This window comes from Lindgomyces ingoldianus (assembly GCF_010093535.1).
Source record: "Lindgomyces ingoldianus strain ATCC 200398 unplaced genomic scaffold BDR25scaffold_11, whole genome shotgun sequence".
NCBI lineage: Eukaryota > Fungi > Ascomycota > Dothideomycetes > Pleosporales > Lindgomycetaceae > Lindgomyces > Lindgomyces ingoldianus.
Genome location: NW_022985172.1, coordinates 589107 through 609582, shown reverse-complemented (window position 1 = coordinate 609582; position 20476 = coordinate 589107). Strand labels below are relative to the sequence as shown.

Here is a 20476-nt window from a genome sequence, read left to right as displayed (position 1 = left end):
AAAAGAGGAGATTCTGCTCAACTTTTTGTTCTGCAAACCCGAATATAATAAGCAGAGCAAGCTCTGCTAATAAAGTACTTACTACTTCTAAAAAAATAATAACTGCAATCTGTGTTAATATAGTAAAGTAATACTTATAAAAAAATAAGTACTACACATTTAAACTATGTACTAAGCTTTACCTTAAGCCTTTCTATAAGCTTAATTATTATTGCTAGGGTGCTTACATAAAAACTTAGAATAATAATAACTTTAAATATATCTACTTCTTTAATAAATTAACTTTTAAAGTAGGACTTATCTCTACTACTTAATACTGCAAGCAGAAGAAAAGAGTATTATGTGCGTATAAATCTTAATACTTAAAGCTTACTTTTAAAAGTAGGAGAAGCTCTGTTAGAGTATAAGCAGCTATATCCTAGAATTTTAAGTTAGAGCTAGTTATACTGCCTTAAGGTAAGTAAATAAACTTAAAAAAATACTATAATAAGGTCTTAGCTACTTACACGCAGCTATTTTATACTAAAGTCTTTAAAAAACACAGTATTATGTTATAGCAGAAGAATAGGGCTTTATACTATAGGTTAAAGATAACTATAAGTTTCTAAGAAAAGCTTTACATAGATTATATAGTGTAGCTAGCACAAAGTTTTAATTTAAATTTTATTAAAAACTTTTAGCATATTATAAAGATTTAGATTTTAAAAAGAAGACACTAAATAAGTAATATTAAAAAAATAAAGTCTATCCTAAAAGAGAAGTAGGATAGGTTAAAGCTAGAAGATTAGCAGAAGTGTATATCATCTATGCCCTAGCGCGTTGCTAACGTTAGGGCTGCCTAGGGAGGCTCTACCTGCTAGTAAATAATTGCTACTTTAAAAGATTCTCTATTATTAATTCTATTATATAAATTAAAAGCTTTAATTTTTAATTACAATCTATCCCTAAAATCCTCATAGAAAACTGCGTGGGCAGATCGTATTCGCTTGCGCACGGTGCGGAGGATGATCACTTCCTGGCACCTACTGTACCTGAAATATTACCGGCTATGTTAGATTCGTATGGCAAGCGTATCAGGAATCACACTTGGGCAGGTTCTAATCTCAGTTATACTACGACGGGCATATCGAGTGCCCTCCTATGAAAGTATTTGGACTGTGGAGATATAACTTAGCCACGCTCTTAAGATACTCCTGAGGTTGCGACCTACACTTAGTGAGCTAGGAGTCATTCGTGTAAAGTTACCGTCTTAGAGTCTTTCCAGAACTAAGTTAAAGGTTATATGATGGTTAAACTCATCGGTACAACCATCTTAGAGGATCACATGAAATTCTAAAGTGTAAGCGGGGCAGGAAGAAGAAGAAGAATGCCAAGTTAATTACTAAAAGAGCGCATCTTAGGAGCTATATTTATAAAGGAATGGAGTTGGTAGGGAGTATGCTGTGAAGCAGTGCCTAGTGGATAACATGAGATTATAGGAGGCAGTAGTATGCAGTAGCCGTGTTCAATGATATAAAAAGACTCCCCTTCTTCACCCGGAGATCTTTATCCATTGGAAGAGTCAACTCCATTGGTATGGTCTTCTAACAACCCTTGAGTACTACTAATTGACCAAGTGCTTTCTCTCTTGTGTCTCTTATGCACTGATAAATCCGCTTCTTCTGGTCCCAAGGTCACTAGTCCGCGGCTAAGCTTGAGACAGCCCTCGCAATACATTGCATTCGGGTCACTCCTTTTAACGAGCTGGTCCGCTAACCACTTGAAGATCATCCAGGCTGTTTGGAACAAAGCGAAGTTTGCCACCAAGACTACTAACGTTACGGTTGACTTGCTCTTCCACTGGGCCACAGAGCAAATATATTGTGCGTAAATGGAAGCCCTCTGAGTACTAAGTGGTCCTGTAAGATTTTTAAATTTCGTGTAGCTTTCAGCCATTGGAACCGAGAACTTCTGCTCTGCTGGCTCACCGGGTGGTGCAATCCCTTGGTATTTCCACCAGTCCAAGAGGCTGGTGTTTCTCAAAGGCCCTCCAGTTTGTCTGTTAAAGTTGTCCGGTGGGTTGAGCACATACTGGAGCAATTTAGGGTCAAGAAGTACATTCTCTGTATGGCTGTTTCCCAAGTCCACAAGAAGCAGGGAGCGAAAGACCTTCGCAAAGAAGAGTGCTTCGGTAAGTGGGCGGGACTCATTAAGAGTCTCATTGTTATATAGACCTGAGGGATTCGAGTAAACAGCATTGACAGCACTCCCAGTGGACGAAAGAGTGAAATATCGTAAAGTAAACAGCTCCGAGTTCTCGATTGACTTCCCTTTAACAGGGGTTAACGTCATGCCGGCTCGTTTCCACGGTTGTGTGCTGGGCGAGGCTGTTGCCATCATATATTGTATTCCGAGAAAGTAGTTATTCAAGAGCCGCGCTCCCCACCAGATGCTCGCGTGGGTAGTTGGATCGTCAACTATAAGATAGCTATAAGGACTTGAAGGGATCGAATTATCGAGGGTCACCTCGTTGTAAAGTGTAGCAAGATTTTTGTAGTGGGTCTTGAACGATAGAACAAATAGCCCTTCCTCATTGGCGATCTTACATTGGACGGTAGCATCGGCCGAGCTATCCATCCAGCTCCACCAACAACTGTTACAGTTGGTTGTATCGTCCGATTTTCTTAAATCAATATCGATCATGGAGACTTCGCAGTCTGTCAGTGTGTTGTTGTGATAGGATAGTGATGACCGATGAGCCGAGTTTGCCTTAGAGTTGGACGGATCGGAATGGAAAGACACTCCAGTTACCGTATAGCGAAGACCTAAGTTGGTCGTCATGAAGTCATATCCAACAGGAATGTCCAAGTGCTCGCACTTTGGATCGAGGGTATCATCATTCCAGGTAAAAAACTTGTTATTGAACCACCGTCTGTGGCTCTCGGTTCCGTTTGGGTTAGTAGTATACTCTGGTTGCATATCAAAGCCAGTTGTCGCAAGGTTGAATACTGTGAAAACCGCCAGGAAGAGGACTATGCCGACAGCGACACATCTCTTAAATCGTTTGTGGAACGGGTATGGTCGTTGAAGATTGTACGACAGTTCTTCACCAAAGAAACTTTGAGCTTTCCCTGGGAGGTCGGACAGTATTTTATGTCGGGGCATCTTTCCACAGTAGTCTGAATCTGGAGGGATCGTTCAGCACGTAGAGGATAGGCTCGACCTGCTGCAAAGTGGAGACGTTATTCCGGCAATTGTGTTAAGATCTGGGGCAGGGTTTTAGCTCACATGGCTCTCTAAAAAACTAGCACTTTCTTTGAAGACTACGAGAGTCTTAATGTTAAAGTTTAGTGAAACAACCCATAAGGAGAATGAGTCGCGGGGTGGCGGCAATAAATACTAGAAATACTAGAATATACCTGTGATTGGGGGCACAAGGCTGAAGGAAAATTCATTGCACGATTGGGGGCCAATATCGTATAGCACAGGTGGCTGTGAGACAAAGTGACTGCTGAGAAGCCAGCTAGGTTGGCTTGTTCCGGTAAAAACAAACCAAGTAAAAAGAAACCATCGGTAAGCATGAAATGCAGCCACATTTTGGTGCTGATGTTGGAAGGTGCTGCTTCGAGGGTTGTCACCCCTACTAACAATCTCTTACAAAAGTGGGTGTCCGCCAGAAATGACGGGGTTTGAAACCCAAACTCTGCTCTGGTTTCTGTTGGCTCAAGCGTCAACATCACTGAGCTGTATCGTCCAAAGCTATTGGGTATAGCTCATATGCTGCTACGCATAATGGAAATTAATAGTCACACTCTGTCAACGAGAATTGGTCTGCGGGTGTTGGGATCGCCCCAGGTGTACAACAAGGCTGTGAATTCGAGACCGACTTCAAGTGTAGTGTGGCAGAGCTGTAACGAACGATATCGCCTTGATTTCCGGGAGAGGGGTCCCGAGTGCGGATTTTGTTTCAGACTTGTTGATGTTTGGAAAGTGTAGAGTGTTGAGCAGTACACCTTTCAAGTGGCGGCTGACGCTGAGCTGCACCCTGTCTCACATTTCCTTTTCCGGAAGATTCAGCCTTACAGTTTCTATTAAGCATGATTGCGCCCATTTCGTTATTATATGAAATAATAATACGCCGGTCGTGTTAATTCGGTGATGTTAAGGTACATAAAGACATCACCCCGGGCTTGTTATAGTAGATGAACGCCCTGAAATGATTGAAGTTGAGGCGGGGGAAACGTATGTTAGATTCCGGTTTCCATCAAACTATTTAAACTTGTCTCAAGAAAATTTCGTCGCTGCCAGAGGACTGATCACTCATATTTCACGGACAGCCAATCAGACATCCGCCAATCATTCTTCAAAAGACCGTTATAGATTACAATAACGCAGTATGCCTCCTGGAAGCATGCAACACGCTTTACGGGATGCGAAAATTATAAAACTAATAGTGATCGCAGCATAATTAGCAGTAAGCAAGAGAAATTAAACCCCCTTCATCTTCCGCTAGCGTATAGTTCTAAGACATGGGACGTCAGTGGACTTAACAAAAGTTCAGTCGGCCTAAAATCCGAGCCGAGTTGCCATATCCCTGGCACTGGGCTGGCGACGACGATCTTTTCCAAATGCGGCGTATGCGCAATGTGGGATGTGGAATTCGGAGGAAGTCCAGCTTCGTTCAAAGTCCTTCGAAGACTGGCTTAGCTGTTAGGTTTGGGCCTCACTGAGCGGACACGGGCCATCTCGAGAACGATCATTGGGTTACTTCGCGCTGTCAGACGTGTGGCGGAACAAAATATAAGTCATAGAACCGGGAACTTGACTTGTTAGTTGCCGCTTCAGGGCTGACGACGCGCTAAGTATTAGACTTTACGGATGCATCGCCAGAAATGATTGAAGAAGTCTGCAGCCGAGCTGGTGATCTCGCCGGTGGCTCCGTAGATATTGTCATTGATGGGGCTCTGGTCTTTGTCGGCCAAAACCGGGAGAAAGCCCTCAGCACATTTCAGGAGATCCCGGAGATACTCAATGGGACTAGGATCTGGGTGGGCAGCTCTGTATAAACCAGCTGGACGTGCGAGAGAAAACCGTCGAAGTTGAATGAATAGGCGATACCTATAGGAAGCCAACAAGGTGGGATAGTATCTAGGCTAAGAGGGGGATCAATCGGGCCACACTTTCCAGTTCAAGGATACAATTAGCGAGGTCATGCAGAAAGCACAAGTTCTTGCCCCGAATACATTCAGGTTTATCAGGAGCACCTAGCCTAGTATGGTGGCCTCGAGGGTTAGGCTTCTCCTGCCGAATTTGGTTAGCCACATCTGAGGTATGCAAGAAGTTGGGCCGGCGGGGAGAAGAGCATCGCAATTTGCGGCGGCGGTCAATTTTTGTGGACCAGCCCGCTATGTTGCGGCAAGATATTGAACACTAGAATGGTCTCCACTTTATTGAACTACGGCATGAAGCTTGATCTGACGCAAGACGAAGAGGACGAAGACTACCTTGGCTGATCTGAAGGATGGGACTACCAAGTTGCAGATACCTCGAAATGTCTACATTGATTCTCAAAAGTAGGAGGAGGATGAAGCGGTTTGACACGTCCCGAATCCCAACGCTCTGCGGTTTCGCATTATGGATAGCAACAACGCTACAGATTCGAGGGATCTGATCAATGGTATAATGTAACTTTCAACTACCGAAGAAGCTGACTAATCTCATACATTTGAGTACGGATCTCAACCCCGGTTTGTAGACCTGATTTGGAGTTTCGGGGAGGCGCCAATAACGAACACACATTCATTGCACTAGACACTGCATAGGTACTATGCACCCTTTCTTGGCTAAAAGACTGGCTGACTTGGGTGCCAAATTCGGCTCAGCGATTTAGCTCCACATATTGCCAATGGACAATTAATCTTGAACGTAGTATTTGTACTGGTACCCCGTGCGATCCGTCTTTCGCCATGGCTCGCGATCCTCGGAAGCATTTGCGGGTCTGCGAAGGAATGAAGCCCGCATTACCCTACAGGCTAATGAAGAATATTATTACGGAGGCTGTCCTTAAGAGAAGGTCTATGGTACAAACGCTAGCAGATACTTTAACAGCCGAGAACTCAGAACAAGCCTACCCAAGGACGGGAAATCTTCTGTGCTCATTTTGAAAGTAGCAATCGCTTATCATCCCAGCTTTCCTATTTATGCGATAGAATGACATACTCCGAAACATATCGTTCACGGGAACTCGTCCACTCAAAGAGTGCTCGTGTTTAAAGATGAATTATAAGATAGGTTTCAACTGTGATACTGAGTTTTTGAGAGGATATATTTGGTTATCAATAATTAAATATACAGTATTGCTGCTTCCCAGGTGGGCCTTCGCTCGTCCAGAGAGGTGAGAGGGCTCGATCGGGCGGAAGGAACGCTACACCAAGATATCGAAATACCGTTGAAGTTCTACTATGGCAAGTCTTAGGAATAGTGAGGTATGGCGAGATTAATGAGGTGGACGGAAGACATGAGGTCTCACGGTCAGTTCATGGGGGAGACAAGGATCAGCGTCCAAGCTATTCCCTTTGCAAATTTAGTGCTGACTACAATATCCAACCAATCAGCAGCGATCACCCGTTCCCGTATCTTCGCTCCTCACCTCACTCAACCACACCACAAGCTCGATCACGATACCACGCTCGTGACAACTTCGGCCTGAAAATAGAGTCACAGCCTCACAGCTCGGTGGCTCATTAGGTAACTTCATACCTACCTAGCAGCGGTGAGCGTTGCATTAAATATCTCTGCGTTGTGCTTGTCCTCGAAGGCCATATTTCAGACTTGAACAGATCTACAAGATCATAGCGACTTCTATAATCCGCCTCTTGTTGAGCACGACTGAGTACTAAGAACAAAAGAACCTGGGAGTACGAACAACACCATGAGTACCTTCACACCCTTCACAGCTCCCTCTCCCTCCTCGCAACCCAAAATTACCCCTCGCATCATCATCCATGGCGGTGCCGGAAACATAACTCGTACCACCATTTCCAAAGCCCGATATGATGCCTACCAGGCCTCCCTCCGCAGGATCCTTGCCTCATCCGCCGAGCTCCTCTCAAAACCTGGAGCCACCGCCTTGGACGTGGCCACGCACGCTGTGTCGATGCTAGAAGACGACCCTCTATACAACTCTGGCAAAGGTGCCGTCTTCACGCGAACCGGGACGCAGGAACTCGAAAGCAGTATCATGGTTTCTAACGGGTACGTGAAGCGAGGAGTGGGTTGTATGCTTTTGCAGCGGGTCAAAAACCCCATCAAACTTGCCCGGGAGCTGCTGATTAGAGGGGAGGAGGAAAATGGAGGTGGAGCAAAAGACCATTGCCAGTATTCCGGGCCGTATTTAGAAGAATTGGCGAAGGATTGGGGGATTGATTTGGTCGATACGGAGTATTTCTTTACGCAGAGGAAGTGGGATGAGCACATTCGAGGATTGAAAGAAGAGGAAAAAAAGAAGCGAAAGGAGGAGCACAAGCTAAAATTCCAGGAAGAAAGGAGAAGGAAAGATTTGGAACTAGAGAAGCTTACGGTTCTCCAGGTAACAAATTCAATTGACCATATACAGGTAAACAGTAACGACTGGGAGAAATCGCATTACATCCCCCTCGGAACCTGCGGCGCCGTCGTCCTCGACTCCTTCGGGACGGTCTGCTGCGCAACCTCCACCGGTGGTCTAACAAACAAGATCCCCGGCCGTATCGGCGACACTCCAACCATGGGCGCAGGATACTGGGCTGAAGAATGGCTCGAAAAGACCCCCACTCCCACAGCCACTCCAAATCTCATTCCTCAGACCCAGGCGCAAACGCAAATGCTATACCAGCCCTCCCCATCCCCATCCGCACTCGCTTTAGACAAACTCTCACGTGGCGATCTACGCGGCCTAATGAGCCACTGTTTACCCACCGTCTCCCCCTCAATTCTCACTCCTGCATACACTCCCATTCCTGCATCAACTCCTTCAGCCTCTCCTGCGGAGAAATCTTCCTCAATTCGTCATGCGGTCGGCGTATCCTCCTCTGGCAACGGCGATACCTTCGTGCGGATGGCCGCAGCGCGAACTGTGGTCGCCGAATCCCGCTTCTCCTCTATCCCGCTCTCAGAAGCGCTCAGCAACATGACAGGGCCGGGTGGCGAGCTCCAGCGCTCTGCCAGAGATCGGTGGGGACATGCGCATGAGGGCGTAGGAGGAATGATAGGGATTGAGCTTGTGGGGAATAGGGGGACAGTTGTGTGTGATTATAATTGTGGCGGAATGTTTAGAGCGTGGACTGAGGAAGATGGTGCGCAAAAGTGTTTAATATTCAGGGAGGATAGCTATGAGAGCGGACCGAAGGAGTGGAGAGAGGAAGAGAGGGAGGAGGATGGCGGGGATTCTTGGTGATGGGGCTGTAACTCCGTGGAATCAGGATTGGGGCTGGAGCCTGGAGGATCCTGGCTGGTGTACATCAGAGGGCTAGATGGTTGGAATGGCATTGCTAGGCGTCCTTGATATAGTAAGGTTTGCTGTAAGTTTAGACATGTCGTCCGTTGGTATTTAATCCGGCACATTAGAGCCGCATACATGACTAGAGTAGAATTGATTTGTTAAACCTCTTGCCAGAATTGAATTTGTTGTGAAGAGGATGCTAGTTTCAACTTTAAATTAGGGTATTATCATATTCGCGCAGCTATTAGCATGCAACATGCTAGAAGCAAGGCAAAACCACCCGCTAGAAACAGCTCTACCTTACTACTTACCGACTGCCTTCCCAACATACTCAGCAATCGCCAACATTTTCTCTTCCTGCAACCTCCTCCCTACCAACTGCACGCCTACATGAGCACCGTCATATATTGCGGGATCATCTGAGAAGACGTCAGTCATTCCACACTACCCAACCAAAAGGACGAGGATTTGAACCTACAGCTCTCGTAAACCCCCTTATCTATCTCATCAACAGGTTGATAGCCGTCGTCAACCCCATCTATCATTTTATCAACATTCGTAACCGGCACCACAACACTCGTATAATCCAAGAAGTTCACCCAAGTACTATACCCATAATACAGATACATTTTTGGTCTTGCTGCTGGAAACGGTGCTAGGGGTGCAATCACGGCATCCACCGGCCTTCCCGTACTCGTCTTACCCGCCGTACTATTCCAGTACTCCATATACTCCTTCTTCAGCTCGCGAAGCTTGACATTCGTAGCTGCAATCTCTGACGCAGAGAATTCCTTATCGAGTTTAGCGTAGAATTTGACCTGGTCGGCAAGCGGCTCTCCGGATAGCGCAAACGCGGATTTGACATCAACCCCGCCGTCGAAGATCCATGATTTGGCACCCTCGTCCAGAAGGCCTGTGTGGGAAGGAGGTTGCCATTCGATCACTTCATGGCCTAGGTCTGTGAGTGCTTTTACAACAATACCGATGGCTCGACGAACGGGAGGAACAGGGTTGACAATCCCATCGGTGCGGAAGACTCCGAAGGAGAGCTTTCTGGCTTTGCTAGCGTCACTGACCGGGTCTATGAGTTCGAGGATTTCTTTCTCTTGCTCGTATCGCCAGGGGAGTTCGTGGACGAGAGGGTCGTGGAGCCAGGGTTTTTGGGCGAGGAGAGCTTTCATGACGAGTCGGAGAGAGGGGACGGTTGTTGCGAGGGGCCCCACGACGGATAGAATGGTGTTTTGGCCATCCATACTATTGGCCATACCTAACAATATTAATCTGCTACTGAAGTCTCTATGCAGTGACCATCATCTTTACCTTCATATGGCATGCGGCCAGTCGAAGGACGAATACCATATAAACCGTTGTACGCCGCTGGGATCCGGATAGATCCTCCGATATCCGTTCCAAAGCCGACAGGTGCTAGATCCTGTCAGGGTGGAGATTCTGGAAGAAGAGAGTCGAACTGACATACACCCTCGTAGGCCAATCAATGCACCTTCTCCACCAGATGATCCTCCGCACGTCAGATTCCGGTTCTTCGGATTCCATGTATAGCCGATGATGTTGTTCACAGTTTCTCCACTCATCAGAGTATGGGGCACAGCCGTTTTGCAGTATAGAACCGCCCCTAAGTCCCTCAATTCCCGTACCATTTCACTTTCAAATTTCTTTTCTTTGCCGGTACCGGTTTTCCCTTCAAACGTGCCAACCCAACCTACATATCCCATAGTCGTCTCGACACCCTTGACATGAAATTGGTCCTTTAAGCTGACAGGAAGACCGTGTAGCAGTCCAATAGGCTTCTTATTCTTGGCGTAGTACTCATCCAGAGCCTTCGCATCAGCGATAGCGGCGTCGAAGAAGATCTCGTGAAGGCAGTTAACCTAAGCTATCAGCAACTCCTCTTTCGGCCCTAACACCTAGTTCCGTACCAGTTGGTGTGCAAGCGCTGCTCTATGGCAGAACGCTTTGGTAACTTCTTCTGCAGTCCAATTCCCGGCCATTGTGTGCTTCACAATGTCATCAGCTGTTGTCTCTGTGATCTCAACCTCTCGTTCCGAAAGGTATTGCTGGATATATTTCCCAGTTACATCCACCTGCATATCGTTAGGCGGATTCTCAATACGCCATTCCTTCGGTATTGCGGCAATGATGGCATCACGTTTGCTGGCTGCGAGTTCCTGCCAAGACTTCGCCATTCTATATAGTAAGGTCGAAGAAGTAGAAAAGGGGTCCGGAGGGAAATATCACCGGAACACGAGTTAGGTTTATAGATTTGGGAGCAATGCACTTCGAGCTCGGGTAACGTAATCGACGTAGCATGAGAGCAGGTGGGGGACGAAATTTGGCGTCGACCTTCCTTATCAGGCAAACAGACAAAGATCGGCGCTACTGTGTGGGCCGATATGTGCGTGCCGGAGTATACTCAGCCAGTAAGGGCTCCTGATAGATGTGCAACCTGCCTGGGTGCAATGTGTAGATAAGCTTTCAAGTGTTGTGGTTGACAAAGGGCTTGGAATTTGAGGGGTGAGGCGAGCGATCTCGGATATAAGCCTTAAAAGCGCCTAGCTAGCTAAGAATAGCTAGCGCGTTCTTCCTTCTAAGCCTGTTACCACGGCATGATACTGCACATAACGGGACACAACTAGAGTATTTACTAGTAAGCCTCTCTCCAGAATGAATCCGTTTGTGAACCGGACACTCGTGCTTTGTTAGGGGTCTCAACATGCATATGCAGATATCAATATATTTAATAGCTCCTTCATCTCGAGCGGATCCGGCCTACTGGGTATCAGGTACAATCGAATCAATGTTGGGTATGGGTGAAAAGTCAAGGATAGAACATACTAAAGCACAGAAAAATACAATTTTATCTCATGCCACCAAGGGCGATTAAGAATATCTCAGTAAATGTTTCGCCTAGCAATGCGGAAAATATCAAGCCTAGAAGAATTCAGAGGATTCGTGTACAGGTCCCAGCGCATGATTCATAGCTGCGCGATTATCCATAGAGCTCATGGTCTGCTAAAAGCTTCTCTTAGATTTGCCATTGGTCAGCTTTGCGGCTTAACATGGCTACTCCAAGCCCACTTCCACTACCCAGTCTCTGTGAGTTCAACTCAATGAAGGAAACTGGCAAGCCCATTTGACTCATCTTTGACATCAACTCAAGCAACAAAACGCGATGTGGATGAGACTATGGCGGTGAGGGCGGGAAGCTCCTTCCTCGCAAGTGGGTATGATATCAAACTGTTGTGGTGACCTAATTGCTCCTGCCTTACAACACTCGCACCAGTGAAGGCGGTCAGGGCGGTCAGTCACACGGACTCCCCCTAGCACTCCAAACCCATCACTCCAACTCAGAAAACAACTTCACTACCATCTTCATTCCCATTCCAGCTCGGGATCAGAGATAAACGTTGACGAAGCCTCGCCATGATGATGATGGTGATGATGATGCACTCAACTCTCTTGCTGCTTCCGATTCTGGCCGCGGGCAACCCCATTGAGCCACGTGCCTGTACCACTGTATCCCCGACATTCGTCAGGTCCGTTGACATCTTGACTCCGGCGTACATTCCAGTAGCGGACGGAACAACCGCTGTCTATAAAGACTCCCATGCACCGGATCCAAAGGACCGATACTATGGCCATATCGAGGACACGGTAGTTGAATTCTCTGGTATTCCGTCCAACGCACAAGACTGCGAATTCCAGCTCTTCTTCGAGAAAGGCTTCCATGACATCATTGCCTACTACGAACCCGTCAAGATCGATGTCTGGAATGTTGACCAGTCGGCACCAAGTAACTCGTCAACCATTTCCTGGAACAACGCGCCTAAGCCAGTCGGACTGTTTGGTGTTCTTGAAGATCTCGAACTGCCCAGAGGAGTGAACCTCCGCGGGTACCCAGCCTACGACCACGATGTTCTGCGAAATGTGAATTCCAGCAACTGCAAGGAGACGATGACGTTCCGAGTCAGCATCTCGAGCTCGCTCGAGAAAGGAGGCGTGCAATTCCGTCAGAGAGATCAGAAAGTAGGACCGGTCGGTGGATGGCGGATGGTCTACAACTGTTCCTAAAAAGGAGCCGAGTTGGGGACTACCAATGGCGGGTGCCTTTCTTCAGATTCTCCTTCATAGACAGTCTACCAAAGAGGCACGCAGCACCACATGGAGGAAGCGTCATTTAGCTGCACTTTCGCACTTCCTTTGGTTTCTGAGTACCGTCTCTTTCAAGTTCAGCTATGGAATCGAGATAAGACTCGAGGCCTTCTCTGAAGCCAAAAAGTTATGAGAACCTGAGTAATGGAAGCGGAGAACCTTTTCTCTTCTTTCAACAATGATATTTCAATCTACCTCAATGGAGTCGTACGCTGCGATATTAGTGAGCTGATTCCCCCTTGCAATAATGATGAATGGGGGAGAACGTGGGGCCTGGTTTAGCAATGTTAGCTTGGACAAGGTTAGGTCCTGGAGGCGAAGAAGACGACAATGCGAGGTACCTTGGACAAAACGATTGGAAGGGGGGAATCGCATTTAATCCGACACGAAGTTGACGATCACACGACGCCTCCGGATCCGAACGTGTCGGAGAAAAAGTAAGGATGACGAGGGTGAACAAGGGGAACGGGCCCTCGTGTTCAGCTCGCTGGGGTCTGCTCAGCCACCTCGCGCGTCATCCGTGCAACGAAACAACCGCCCATGGTTGATTTTCAACCCCGCCATTGCTGCCAACCACATCTGTACCACCACATATCCGACATTTATTCACCACCTAGTTTCGGTTCCTACTAAACTATCTCCAACATGCCTTTGGGGCTTAACAACCCGCTGCCCTCATCTATGAGGAGTGCGTTGTCCTATCTCCTGAGTTCCGTACTCATCCCATTGTGAAGTCGCTGACCGTGCCCTAGGCGAGTGCAGGAAGACAGGCAAAATTCTAGCATCTTTCGTAGACCCACGGCAAGCCTTTGGGCCCGACAAGATCATTCCTCCCCAAATCCTTGCGAATGCGAAGGTATGGTTGATATCCGACGATCCCGCGCCACTATCCATACACGAGGTCGAGCTTTCAGACATTATGAACACCTGAGCTGACACAAATTTGTGAACAGGGCCTCGCGATCCTCACAGTCTTCAAAGCCGGCTTTCTCGGTACTGCGCGTTTCGGTTCTGGTGTCGTCGTCGCTCGTCTCGCAGACGGCTCGTGGTCCGCACCCTCAGCCATCGGAACGATAGGAGGCGGGTTCGGCGGACAGATTGGTTTCGAACTTACCGATTTTGTCTTCATCCTAAATGATGCAAGGGCGGTCACAACATTCGCGCAGGCAGGATCACTGACACTGGGAGGCAATGTATCCATTGCAGCCGGGCCGGTCGGGCGAAATGCCGAGGCGGCAGGAGCAGCAAGCTTGAAGGGCGTCGCTGGTATATTCAGCTACAGCAAGACTAAGGGGCTGTTTGCTGGAGTCAGTTTGGAAGGCAGTGGCATCATCGAGCGGAGAGACGCCAACGAGAAACTCTACGGCAGGAGGTGGACGGCAAGAGAGCTGCTTAGTGGCCAAGTCCCGGTCCCATTACCCGCCGCAGAACCGCTGATGCGGGTCTTGAACTCGAGAGTATTTGCTGGTGTTGGGGGAAATGTCGCTTCTGACGCTATGTACAACGATATTCCCGTGTACGATGACGCTCACGAGGATGTGGTATGGCAGGGCCGGAAGGGCTCGGCGATGGGCGAGGGTGTAAGGACGAGCCGCACAGGATCGATGGGCCAGGCAAATGATGACGAATACGTCTATCGTGACAAGCCTTCGAGAGCTAGCACATGGGCTGACGACGTCTACGACCGCACCCCAACTCAAGGAGGCGGTATCAATCGATCCTTTACCACCCGCGCCAACCGAAACGAGACCTTCGACACAATGGAGAACCGCACCCGAAGTGGGTCGGGTTTCAGCGACGATTACACGTTCAGTGACAACCCTAAGCCAAGCAGACCGACCGCACCAAAGCCTGTGTTTGGAGCGAAGAGAGCGAGCATGGCTCCGAATCAGGCAATTGCTAAATTCACATTTGAGCCTGATCAGGATGGAGACTTGGGCTTCAAGAAAGGCGATATCATCACGATTCTGAAGAAAACCGACAACGAGACGGATTGGTGGACTGGGAAGATCGGGGACCGAGAGGGCATTTTTCCAAGGTATGTCGCATTACCCACCCCCCCATTCCCCATTTAAGAAGTACTCCTGACTGACGCTGGCCAACAGCAACTACGTGGAGACGGTGTAAATATCTTCCTGATTCTGTCCTGTCGATGATCTGATACTTTCGTACCTACGATGCTATTCACGAGATACCTCCCTTCTGCCAATACACACACATAGAATGTCTGTCCTCTTTTGAACCTCGACACCTATCTACCTTCTTCGATGCTTGACCTCGCCTTCCTCTGTCACGACCGTTTCCTATGAAAAATACCGGGTGCTTACTGAAGGGCATAGCAAGGCGTCTAGGAGATATTGTTATTCCCTTTGTATGGTTTCTTGGGATGGTTGGTTGCATGGATGGAAAGAATATCTTCATAGTGTTAGATTGGTATGCAATCATTACTTAAACTAATGGGTGGGTGGACGTGATATTGAATTGATCTGAGTTTTAGAAAGCTCAATCAATCTCCAAGCCCATGTGCATCTAACGAGTGTAACGAACCAGTCTCCGCGTTGATGTTTCGCATCCAGCAGAATCTTTCTCGGCCATCCCCAGATTTTATAGCCAAAGGGTGCGAAACAGATGGATCTCTCACACCTCCAGACCATACAACTACAACAGCCCTCGCGGCTCAGCCTTTCCCTCCTTACCGCATACGCAATTTTCTGCATCACCACCAGGCCAAGCACCACCGCCGTTCCCATAACCTCTCTCCACCAAGTCACTGCCAAATCCTTCCAGGTCTCCTTAGTCAGCCTAGCCGATTCCCTTGTACACAGCCTAACACCCCAACGCCAGACCCGCATTAAATTTTCTTTAAACTCCTATCCAAATGGCTAGATAATGAGCGCCCCCCGCGCATTTTGCTTTATTGTAGGAGCTTGTGGCTAGCTGTGGGCTTGTTGATGTATCTGCCCATCGCCTTGCACGCTAGGCTTGTTTGCAATTCTGAAACAATTCTGCACTGATTATCAGCGACCTTGGAATTTTTTTGGTATACCTATCTGCTATACTATTTGTTAGTTTAATAGTTTTATAGAGTTCTCGCTTGACTTCTGTATTGATTTACATGTTGCTTTGTCGAAGGAGGTATTTGGTTGGGGTGGAAGGGGATGTATGGAGAGGGTGTTGTTGGTGGACCAAAGGTGGGAGTGTGGAGAAATTTATGGAGCGAGGAAGCAGAACGGGAAGTGGGCTGTGAGATCACATCGTTAATATGATATCTTCGGTGCCTATAGAGTGGGGTAATGGGGTCAATATTATTCAGCAAATAGAGTGAAAGAGGAGGTTGACGGTCTCAGACTGTTGGGTGTGAATTCCTCGGCGGAGAGAAGAAGTGATTCTCTGTTTAGTAATAGTGTAGCGTCTTTATCAAACTACACTACCTGCACCGTCCACCCCGGGTTAAGATCGTCCGTCGCAGTTGCAGCCAAGTGCTGCCATTCACAATCATCTCGCACTAAAACCATTCATCATCATGTTCATCCATCTTATGATTTTTCCTCTACTCCTTTGGCCATGCCGTGCTTTTCAAGTTACATACTAGGTTTCTCCATCCTGTCAGACCGCCGAGACATCTGCTCCCTTCAGAGCGGGCCTTGATGACAGTATTCGCATGGCGAAGCGAGCGCTTTGGAGACTTGACGCGGAAGGCCCCTATATGAATGAAATCTTTAAGATCTTATTTAAAGTACTGAAGACGAACACCGCGACATTTGCTTGAGCCAAGGGTGAGGCGTTGAATTATGCTAATAGGGATTTGGGCTCCTGTTTTAATCCATATTTTCTAGTCATTTTGACAACCATCGCTGAAAGACTCACTGAGACCTTTGACCAGGTCACGTCGGACATACAGTTCTACTGCGATGATGACGATTACAGCCCAGGTAAGCGCTAGACTATCACGCCCGACGAACCAGATGACCCGCCGTATCTGAAGAACAGTAATCTACCGCGACTCAAGCCCCTAGGTGTCAAGGACGAAGATGCGGTACTACAACAGTGGCAGGATGAAGAAAATTCGGTCCGTATAAGTCAAGGGAGTATAGGATGCAAGACCCTAGGGGCTAAGAAAAAGACTATACAAGGTGAAATAGTTGACTCGTATCCTTTGGCGGAGGTCCAATATAGGAAGTTTCAAGCAGAAAGAACGCCCGAGGGTATCAACCCCAGGCGGGTAACACTTACTGTACGTTGCCAAACCCCCATCAAAGGATCCGTACTTTGGTTCTGATGACTCATTAGATATGCAACAATATGCTTTTGGAAACAGGTCTGAGTCGTACAAGCGGCGCAACGGTATCTCAGAACTTTGAGGATTTTATGAAAGGACTTGACCTAGATCTCCTTTTCATAAACGAGATGCAATACAAAGACTTGTTGCTATCCGCTACGTTCTTTCACGAGGTAAATTTCTAGCCATTAAATCTCTGGCGTTTTGCGTTGCATTACATACAACTAGTGAAACAAATTAGCTTACTCACATGGACTAAGAAGGAATGGATAGTACGTGTCAATGCTCATCAGACTGTGCCCACAAAGCTAACCGTGAGCCAGCCTCACACCATGGATACTCTTGGGGGGAAGTTGTTGCGCTTCCCAACAATCTCGCGGTGAATAACGCCAAAACATACACAATTTACGTCTTCCTTGCCAATCTCGCGGATTACAAGTACAAAGTGAAGATCCGAGATGAAAACGGACAAAGAGTTGTCGACGAGAACGGGAGATTCGAGTATGATGAGAATACAGAGAGAGTCGGGGGGGAGCCAGTGTAGCCGTACTAATTTGCGTGGTTGCGCCTTCGAGTAAGCTTGTCAGAGAATGGCTTGGTTGCTTGGATACAATTTGCCTAGTTGTTTGTATCTCTGCTCGTTCCAAAGCAGCATCTGATTAGCTCGTCGACTCTCCGATTCTGTACAAGGACTTGGACCGTTATAGGCATGGACCATCTTACTGAATTCACTCGTTTGATACTGGCAGATGCTCTTTTCCTTTCTTAGGCAGCCTGCTGTGGCAATTATACGCATGCTACTCGAACACACTTCTATACACATTTGGACATTGGGCTCAACTGAAGAGATGATGTCTCTGCCGGGATATCACGGGACGACAAACCAATCCAAGAACCGCCTAGGGTGGTTGTATTGTATCACCCAAATGACGCAATCTCTGGCAATGTCGAATCTGTCAAGATTTAGTCATATTTGGCATAGTTACATGGTAGGAGAGACTCAAACGTCAGATCAAAGCGGCCAAAATAAGAAACTTTGGTCGCAAATTTGAACATCTCGGTTTTATATAGTCTTGACAGCAATTAAAGCGGAGCAACCCAATTACATTTTATGACACACCTAGACGGTAATTCCACTTTTACTCTCTGTTGCTTAGAGTTGTTGGTTAAAAAACTAGGGTTTACTAATATCTTGGATTATCCTTTGCTACCTTTAGGTCCTTGAAAGCCTAGACACTAAAGAATGTTTGTGTCTACAAATTGCTCTAGAAGTTTTATATTGAGACAAAACCATGACATAGAAAGATAATATCAAGTCATAAAGAATAGATTAAACTGCTTCCATGATTTGAAACAGTATTGTACCTCAGATAGATAGGTCAGATCTCCAATTTATACGCGCGGTCCCGTCAAGCCAATTTACAGGAGACTGGCGCTGCCGATCGCGGCGGATGATCCTTATTCGTCCTGAGCCTGATTTCTGACCCGTTCCCAAGACTTCCAAACTATCCCACAGAAGATGGCGATCCGGGGATTGGTATCTGGGGTTAGGCTTTGGCAGATTGATAGAGATGGCCAGATCGGGGTTGGTGCGGAGTGTCATGGTGAACAGAGGGGTCAAGAAAGCGCGTTCATTTACAATGCACCATGACATTGGATGGGTGTGATCAAGCCAGATATCTAAATGTCGGAGAGCAGGCATGTACTTGAGGGCCAGGGGGAGGGCTGTCCATGCTGATGTTGGGACATCCCTCTTCCCGAACCTTTGAACAAGATCCGATAGGTCAGGGTTCTTGGACGGGTAATCGCTTTCTTGTTCAATGTTGACGTACGCCGATAAGTCAAGCCTCATGCTGATATCCAGAGCCTTGAGGTGGCCGACGAGGTGTTCCAGCAACGTCGATGTTTTATTCTTAGGCTGCTCAGGCTCAGAATCGCGTGGAAGTACGATTCCGAGTGTGTTGAGATCATTGACATGCAGCACAATCACGTCTGCCATGCGACCCACAAATTCAGTAAGCCTTGGGGACAAGTCAGTGGTTTTGATCTCAATAAGCGGTCTCCGCGCTGTTTCCAGCATACATGCGACGGCACACTCTCGTTGGATTCATCCAAACCATAGTCTCCCCTTCAAATTCTTGCTGGGAATCTTCGCTACCGTTGGCAACCTCTTCACATCGAAAATGCGAACCCCATGGTGACCTCAAGCGTTCCCACAACAGGTGATCGGCAGCGGTTCTGCATTTGCCTTTCACAATTGGATCCGGGCCGGTGTGGAGAGGCCAATCTTCGCCATTGCGACGCACACATGCTGAGAATTGGAGTCTCTGATTGCGGAGAATAATGTGGGCGCGTGGAGGAATGAGATGGTCGTAGATGGCATCGCGGAGCTCGGATGGAGTTGTGAAAAAGGGGCTTTGTAGCTGGGTGTTGAATGACGCTGGTATCACCGCTTTTGCATCCATGGTGAGTGTTGAGGTGGAGTTGTTGAGAATAGTACAGGTGTCTTCTGTGGTGTGGTGTTTGGATTTTCCGAGTTGACATGCTGTGCCGCTTGCGCTTGTCCAAAAGTGACTTCCCGAGCAGTGCTGGCGGGAATCGGTCTAAATCGATTATCCGGAATCACGTGGCGCTATCCTAGATCTAGATTAGATCCATGAATTAATTCAGCGCTAAGGCTAAATAGGCAACTATTCTAAACAATTACTTAATTTTTTGTGCTATTGTACCCTTAATAGGTTATATAATAAACACTTAATAAAAATTTAGCTTAGAATAATAAAAATTTATTTACTTTAACTTATAATAGAAGCAGTTAATAGCTTAAAATCTAAATAATAATAAAAAATGTATATTAAGCCTTACTTTATATAAAGCATTAACGTACCTAACGGGTTGGCCGGCTACACAGGTTGGCCGGCCACTTTTGCTAAGCCTCTACTAAAACCACTCTATTCTAGCGCAAAACAGCCTACTTTAGCCCTATATAAAGCAATGCAACATAAAATATTATTTAAAGTCTACTTCTACTACTTTTTTATATATATATAAGTTATGCCTAGTCTAATTACACTACCTATATTACTTTTAACTTAGCTTACTTTTTTTAGTGCACACTTATGTCTTTAGCTTCTTCCTATTACTACACGCTTTAAACTCTTTTAAAGTAGTTAAATAAGCTTTATCTTTAACTATTAAGGTTTTTTTTACTTAAATTTACTTTTTTTTATGTAATCTATGTTATGTAGCAGCTTTATTTACTACTTAAAGCTTTATAATCTTCTTTTACGCTAACACTAGCTTATACATAATAATTACTGCCCCTTTTAAACCCTTTTTAAAAGCCTTTACTATAGACATTAGTAAGCTATTTATATGCTTCTAAATTTTTACTTTTATAAGCATTAATTATAACTTAAATTTAAGAGTATTACTTAGAGTTTATAACTACTAGAGCTTATTATTAATAAGTAGTAGTAGTAATAAAGTATATAACTAGATATTAAAAGCTATTTTAACTTATTTTAGGTTAAATAAGACTAAACTAGCGCTTTAAACCCCTTTTTAGA

At 46.5% G+C, this 20476-nt stretch overlaps 8 protein-coding genes across 8 annotated transcripts; 5 read left to right on the top strand and 3 right to left on the bottom strand.

Annotated features, from left to right (window-relative positions):
• Window positions 1–1374: 1374 nt before the first annotated feature.
• BDR25DRAFT_14566 (uncharacterized protein) lies at window positions 1375–3330 on the bottom strand. The gene is made up of 2 exons (XM_033683897.1): window positions 3268–3330; window positions 1375–3205 (listed from the first exon to the last, which is right to left on the bottom strand). Exon 2 carries the CDS (start codon window positions 3142–3144, stop codon window positions 1546–1548), a length of 1599 nt encoding a protein of 532 aa, XP_033549305.1. The 5' UTR covers window positions 3145–3205; window positions 3268–3330; the 3' UTR covers window positions 1375–1545.
• A 3318-nt stretch (window positions 3331–6648) lies between these two features.
• BDR25DRAFT_302637 (L-asparaginase precursor) lies at window positions 6649–8629 on the top strand. The gene has a single exon (XM_033689839.1). It carries the CDS (start codon window positions 6911–6913, stop codon window positions 8411–8413), a length of 1503 nt encoding a protein of 500 aa, XP_033549304.1. The 5' UTR covers window positions 6649–6910; the 3' UTR covers window positions 8414–8629.
• Window positions 8630–8695: 66 nt separating this feature from the next.
• Window positions 8696–10730, bottom strand: BDR25DRAFT_333296 (amidase). Its single transcript, XM_033692823.1, has 5 exons — window positions 10396–10730; window positions 9936–10347; window positions 9779–9883; window positions 8937–9725; window positions 8696–8877 (listed from the first exon to the last, which is right to left on the bottom strand). Exons 1-5 carry the CDS (start codon window positions 10660–10662, stop codon window positions 8762–8764), a joined length of 1689 nt encoding a protein of 562 aa, XP_033549303.1. The 5' UTR covers window positions 10663–10730; the 3' UTR covers window positions 8696–8761.
• Window positions 10731–11140: 410 nt separating this feature from the next.
• Window positions 11141–11880, top strand: BDR25DRAFT_353482 (uncharacterized protein; the record flags this gene model as incomplete). Its single annotated transcript, XM_033695179.1, has 7 exons — window positions 11141–11167; window positions 11202–11293; window positions 11352–11376; window positions 11444–11483; window positions 11522–11576; window positions 11605–11721; window positions 11760–11880. 7 exons carry the CDS (start codon window positions 11141–11143, stop codon window positions 11878–11880), a joined length of 477 nt encoding a protein of 158 aa, XP_033549302.1.
• Window positions 11881–11899: 19 nt separating this feature from the next.
• BDR25DRAFT_312990 (uncharacterized protein) lies at window positions 11900–12547 on the top strand (the record flags this gene model as incomplete). The annotated part of the gene is made up of 1 exon (XM_033691348.1): window positions 11900–12547. One exon carries the CDS (start codon window positions 11900–11902, stop codon window positions 12545–12547), a length of 648 nt encoding a protein of 215 aa, XP_033549301.1.
• Window positions 12548–13257: 710 nt separating this feature from the next.
• BDR25DRAFT_258819 (DUF500-domain-containing protein) lies at window positions 13258–15119 on the top strand. The gene is made up of 4 exons (XM_033686554.1): window positions 13258–13316; window positions 13381–13484; window positions 13582–14666; window positions 14734–15119. Exons 1-4 carry the CDS (start codon window positions 13274–13276, stop codon window positions 14753–14755), a joined length of 1254 nt encoding a protein of 417 aa, XP_033549300.1. The 5' UTR covers window positions 13258–13273; the 3' UTR covers window positions 14756–15119.
• Window positions 15120–16542: 1423 nt separating this feature from the next.
• BDR25DRAFT_312988 (uncharacterized protein) lies at window positions 16543–17092 on the top strand (the record flags this gene model as incomplete). The annotated part of the gene is made up of 3 exons (XM_033691347.1): window positions 16543–16560; window positions 16638–16862; window positions 16919–17092. The coding sequence occupies 3 exons, from the start codon at window positions 16543–16545 to the stop codon at window positions 17090–17092; spliced, it is 417 nt and encodes a 138-aa protein (XP_033549299.1).
• Window positions 17093–18273: 1181 nt separating this feature from the next.
• On the bottom strand, window positions 18274–19399 carry BDR25DRAFT_341858 (uncharacterized protein; the record flags this gene model as incomplete). Its single annotated transcript, XM_033693649.1, has 2 exons — window positions 18990–19399; window positions 18274–18928 (listed from the first exon to the last, which is right to left on the bottom strand). Exons 1-2 carry the CDS (start codon window positions 19370–19372, stop codon window positions 18274–18276), a joined length of 1038 nt encoding a protein of 345 aa, XP_033549298.1. The 5' UTR covers window positions 19373–19399.
• Window positions 19400–20476: the final 1077 nt, after the last annotated feature.

What these genes read in the sequence shown, in the direction of transcription:
- BDR25DRAFT_14566 (XM_033683897.1), bottom strand. Translation starts at nt 3,144, where the DNA reads ATGCCCCGACATAAAATACTGTCCGACCTCCCAGGGAAAGCTCAAAGT.
- BDR25DRAFT_302637 (XM_033689839.1), top strand. Translation starts at nt 6,911, where the DNA reads ATGAGTACCTTCACACCCTTCACAGCTCCCTCTCCCTCCTCGCAACCC.
- BDR25DRAFT_333296 (XM_033692823.1), bottom strand. Translation starts at nt 10,662, where the DNA reads ATGGCGAAGTCTTGGCAGGAACTCGCAGCCAGCAAACGTGATGCCATC. An exon ending in ATTGATTGGCCTACGAGGGT is followed by an intron (nt 9,884 to 9,935) that starts GTATGTCAGTTC and finishes GACAGGATCTAG; the next exon opens with CACCTGTCGGCTTTGGAACG. An exon ending in TAAGGGGGTTTACGAGAGCT is followed by an intron (nt 8,878 to 8,936) that starts GTAGGTTCAAAT and finishes ACGTCTTCTCAG; the next exon opens with ATGATCCCGCAATATATGAC.
- BDR25DRAFT_258819 (XM_033686554.1), top strand. Translation starts at nt 13,274, where the DNA reads ATGCCTTTGGGGCTTAACAACCCGCTGCCCTCATCTATGAGGA. An exon ending in GCTGCCCTCATCTATGAGGA is followed by an intron (nt 13,317 to 13,380) that starts GTGCGTTGTCCT and finishes ACCGTGCCCTAG; the next exon opens with GCGAGTGCAGGAAGACAGGC. An exon ending in CGAGAGGGCATTTTTCCAAG is followed by an intron (nt 14,667 to 14,733) that starts GTATGTCGCATT and finishes GCTGGCCAACAG; the next exon opens with CAACTACGTGGAGACGGTGT.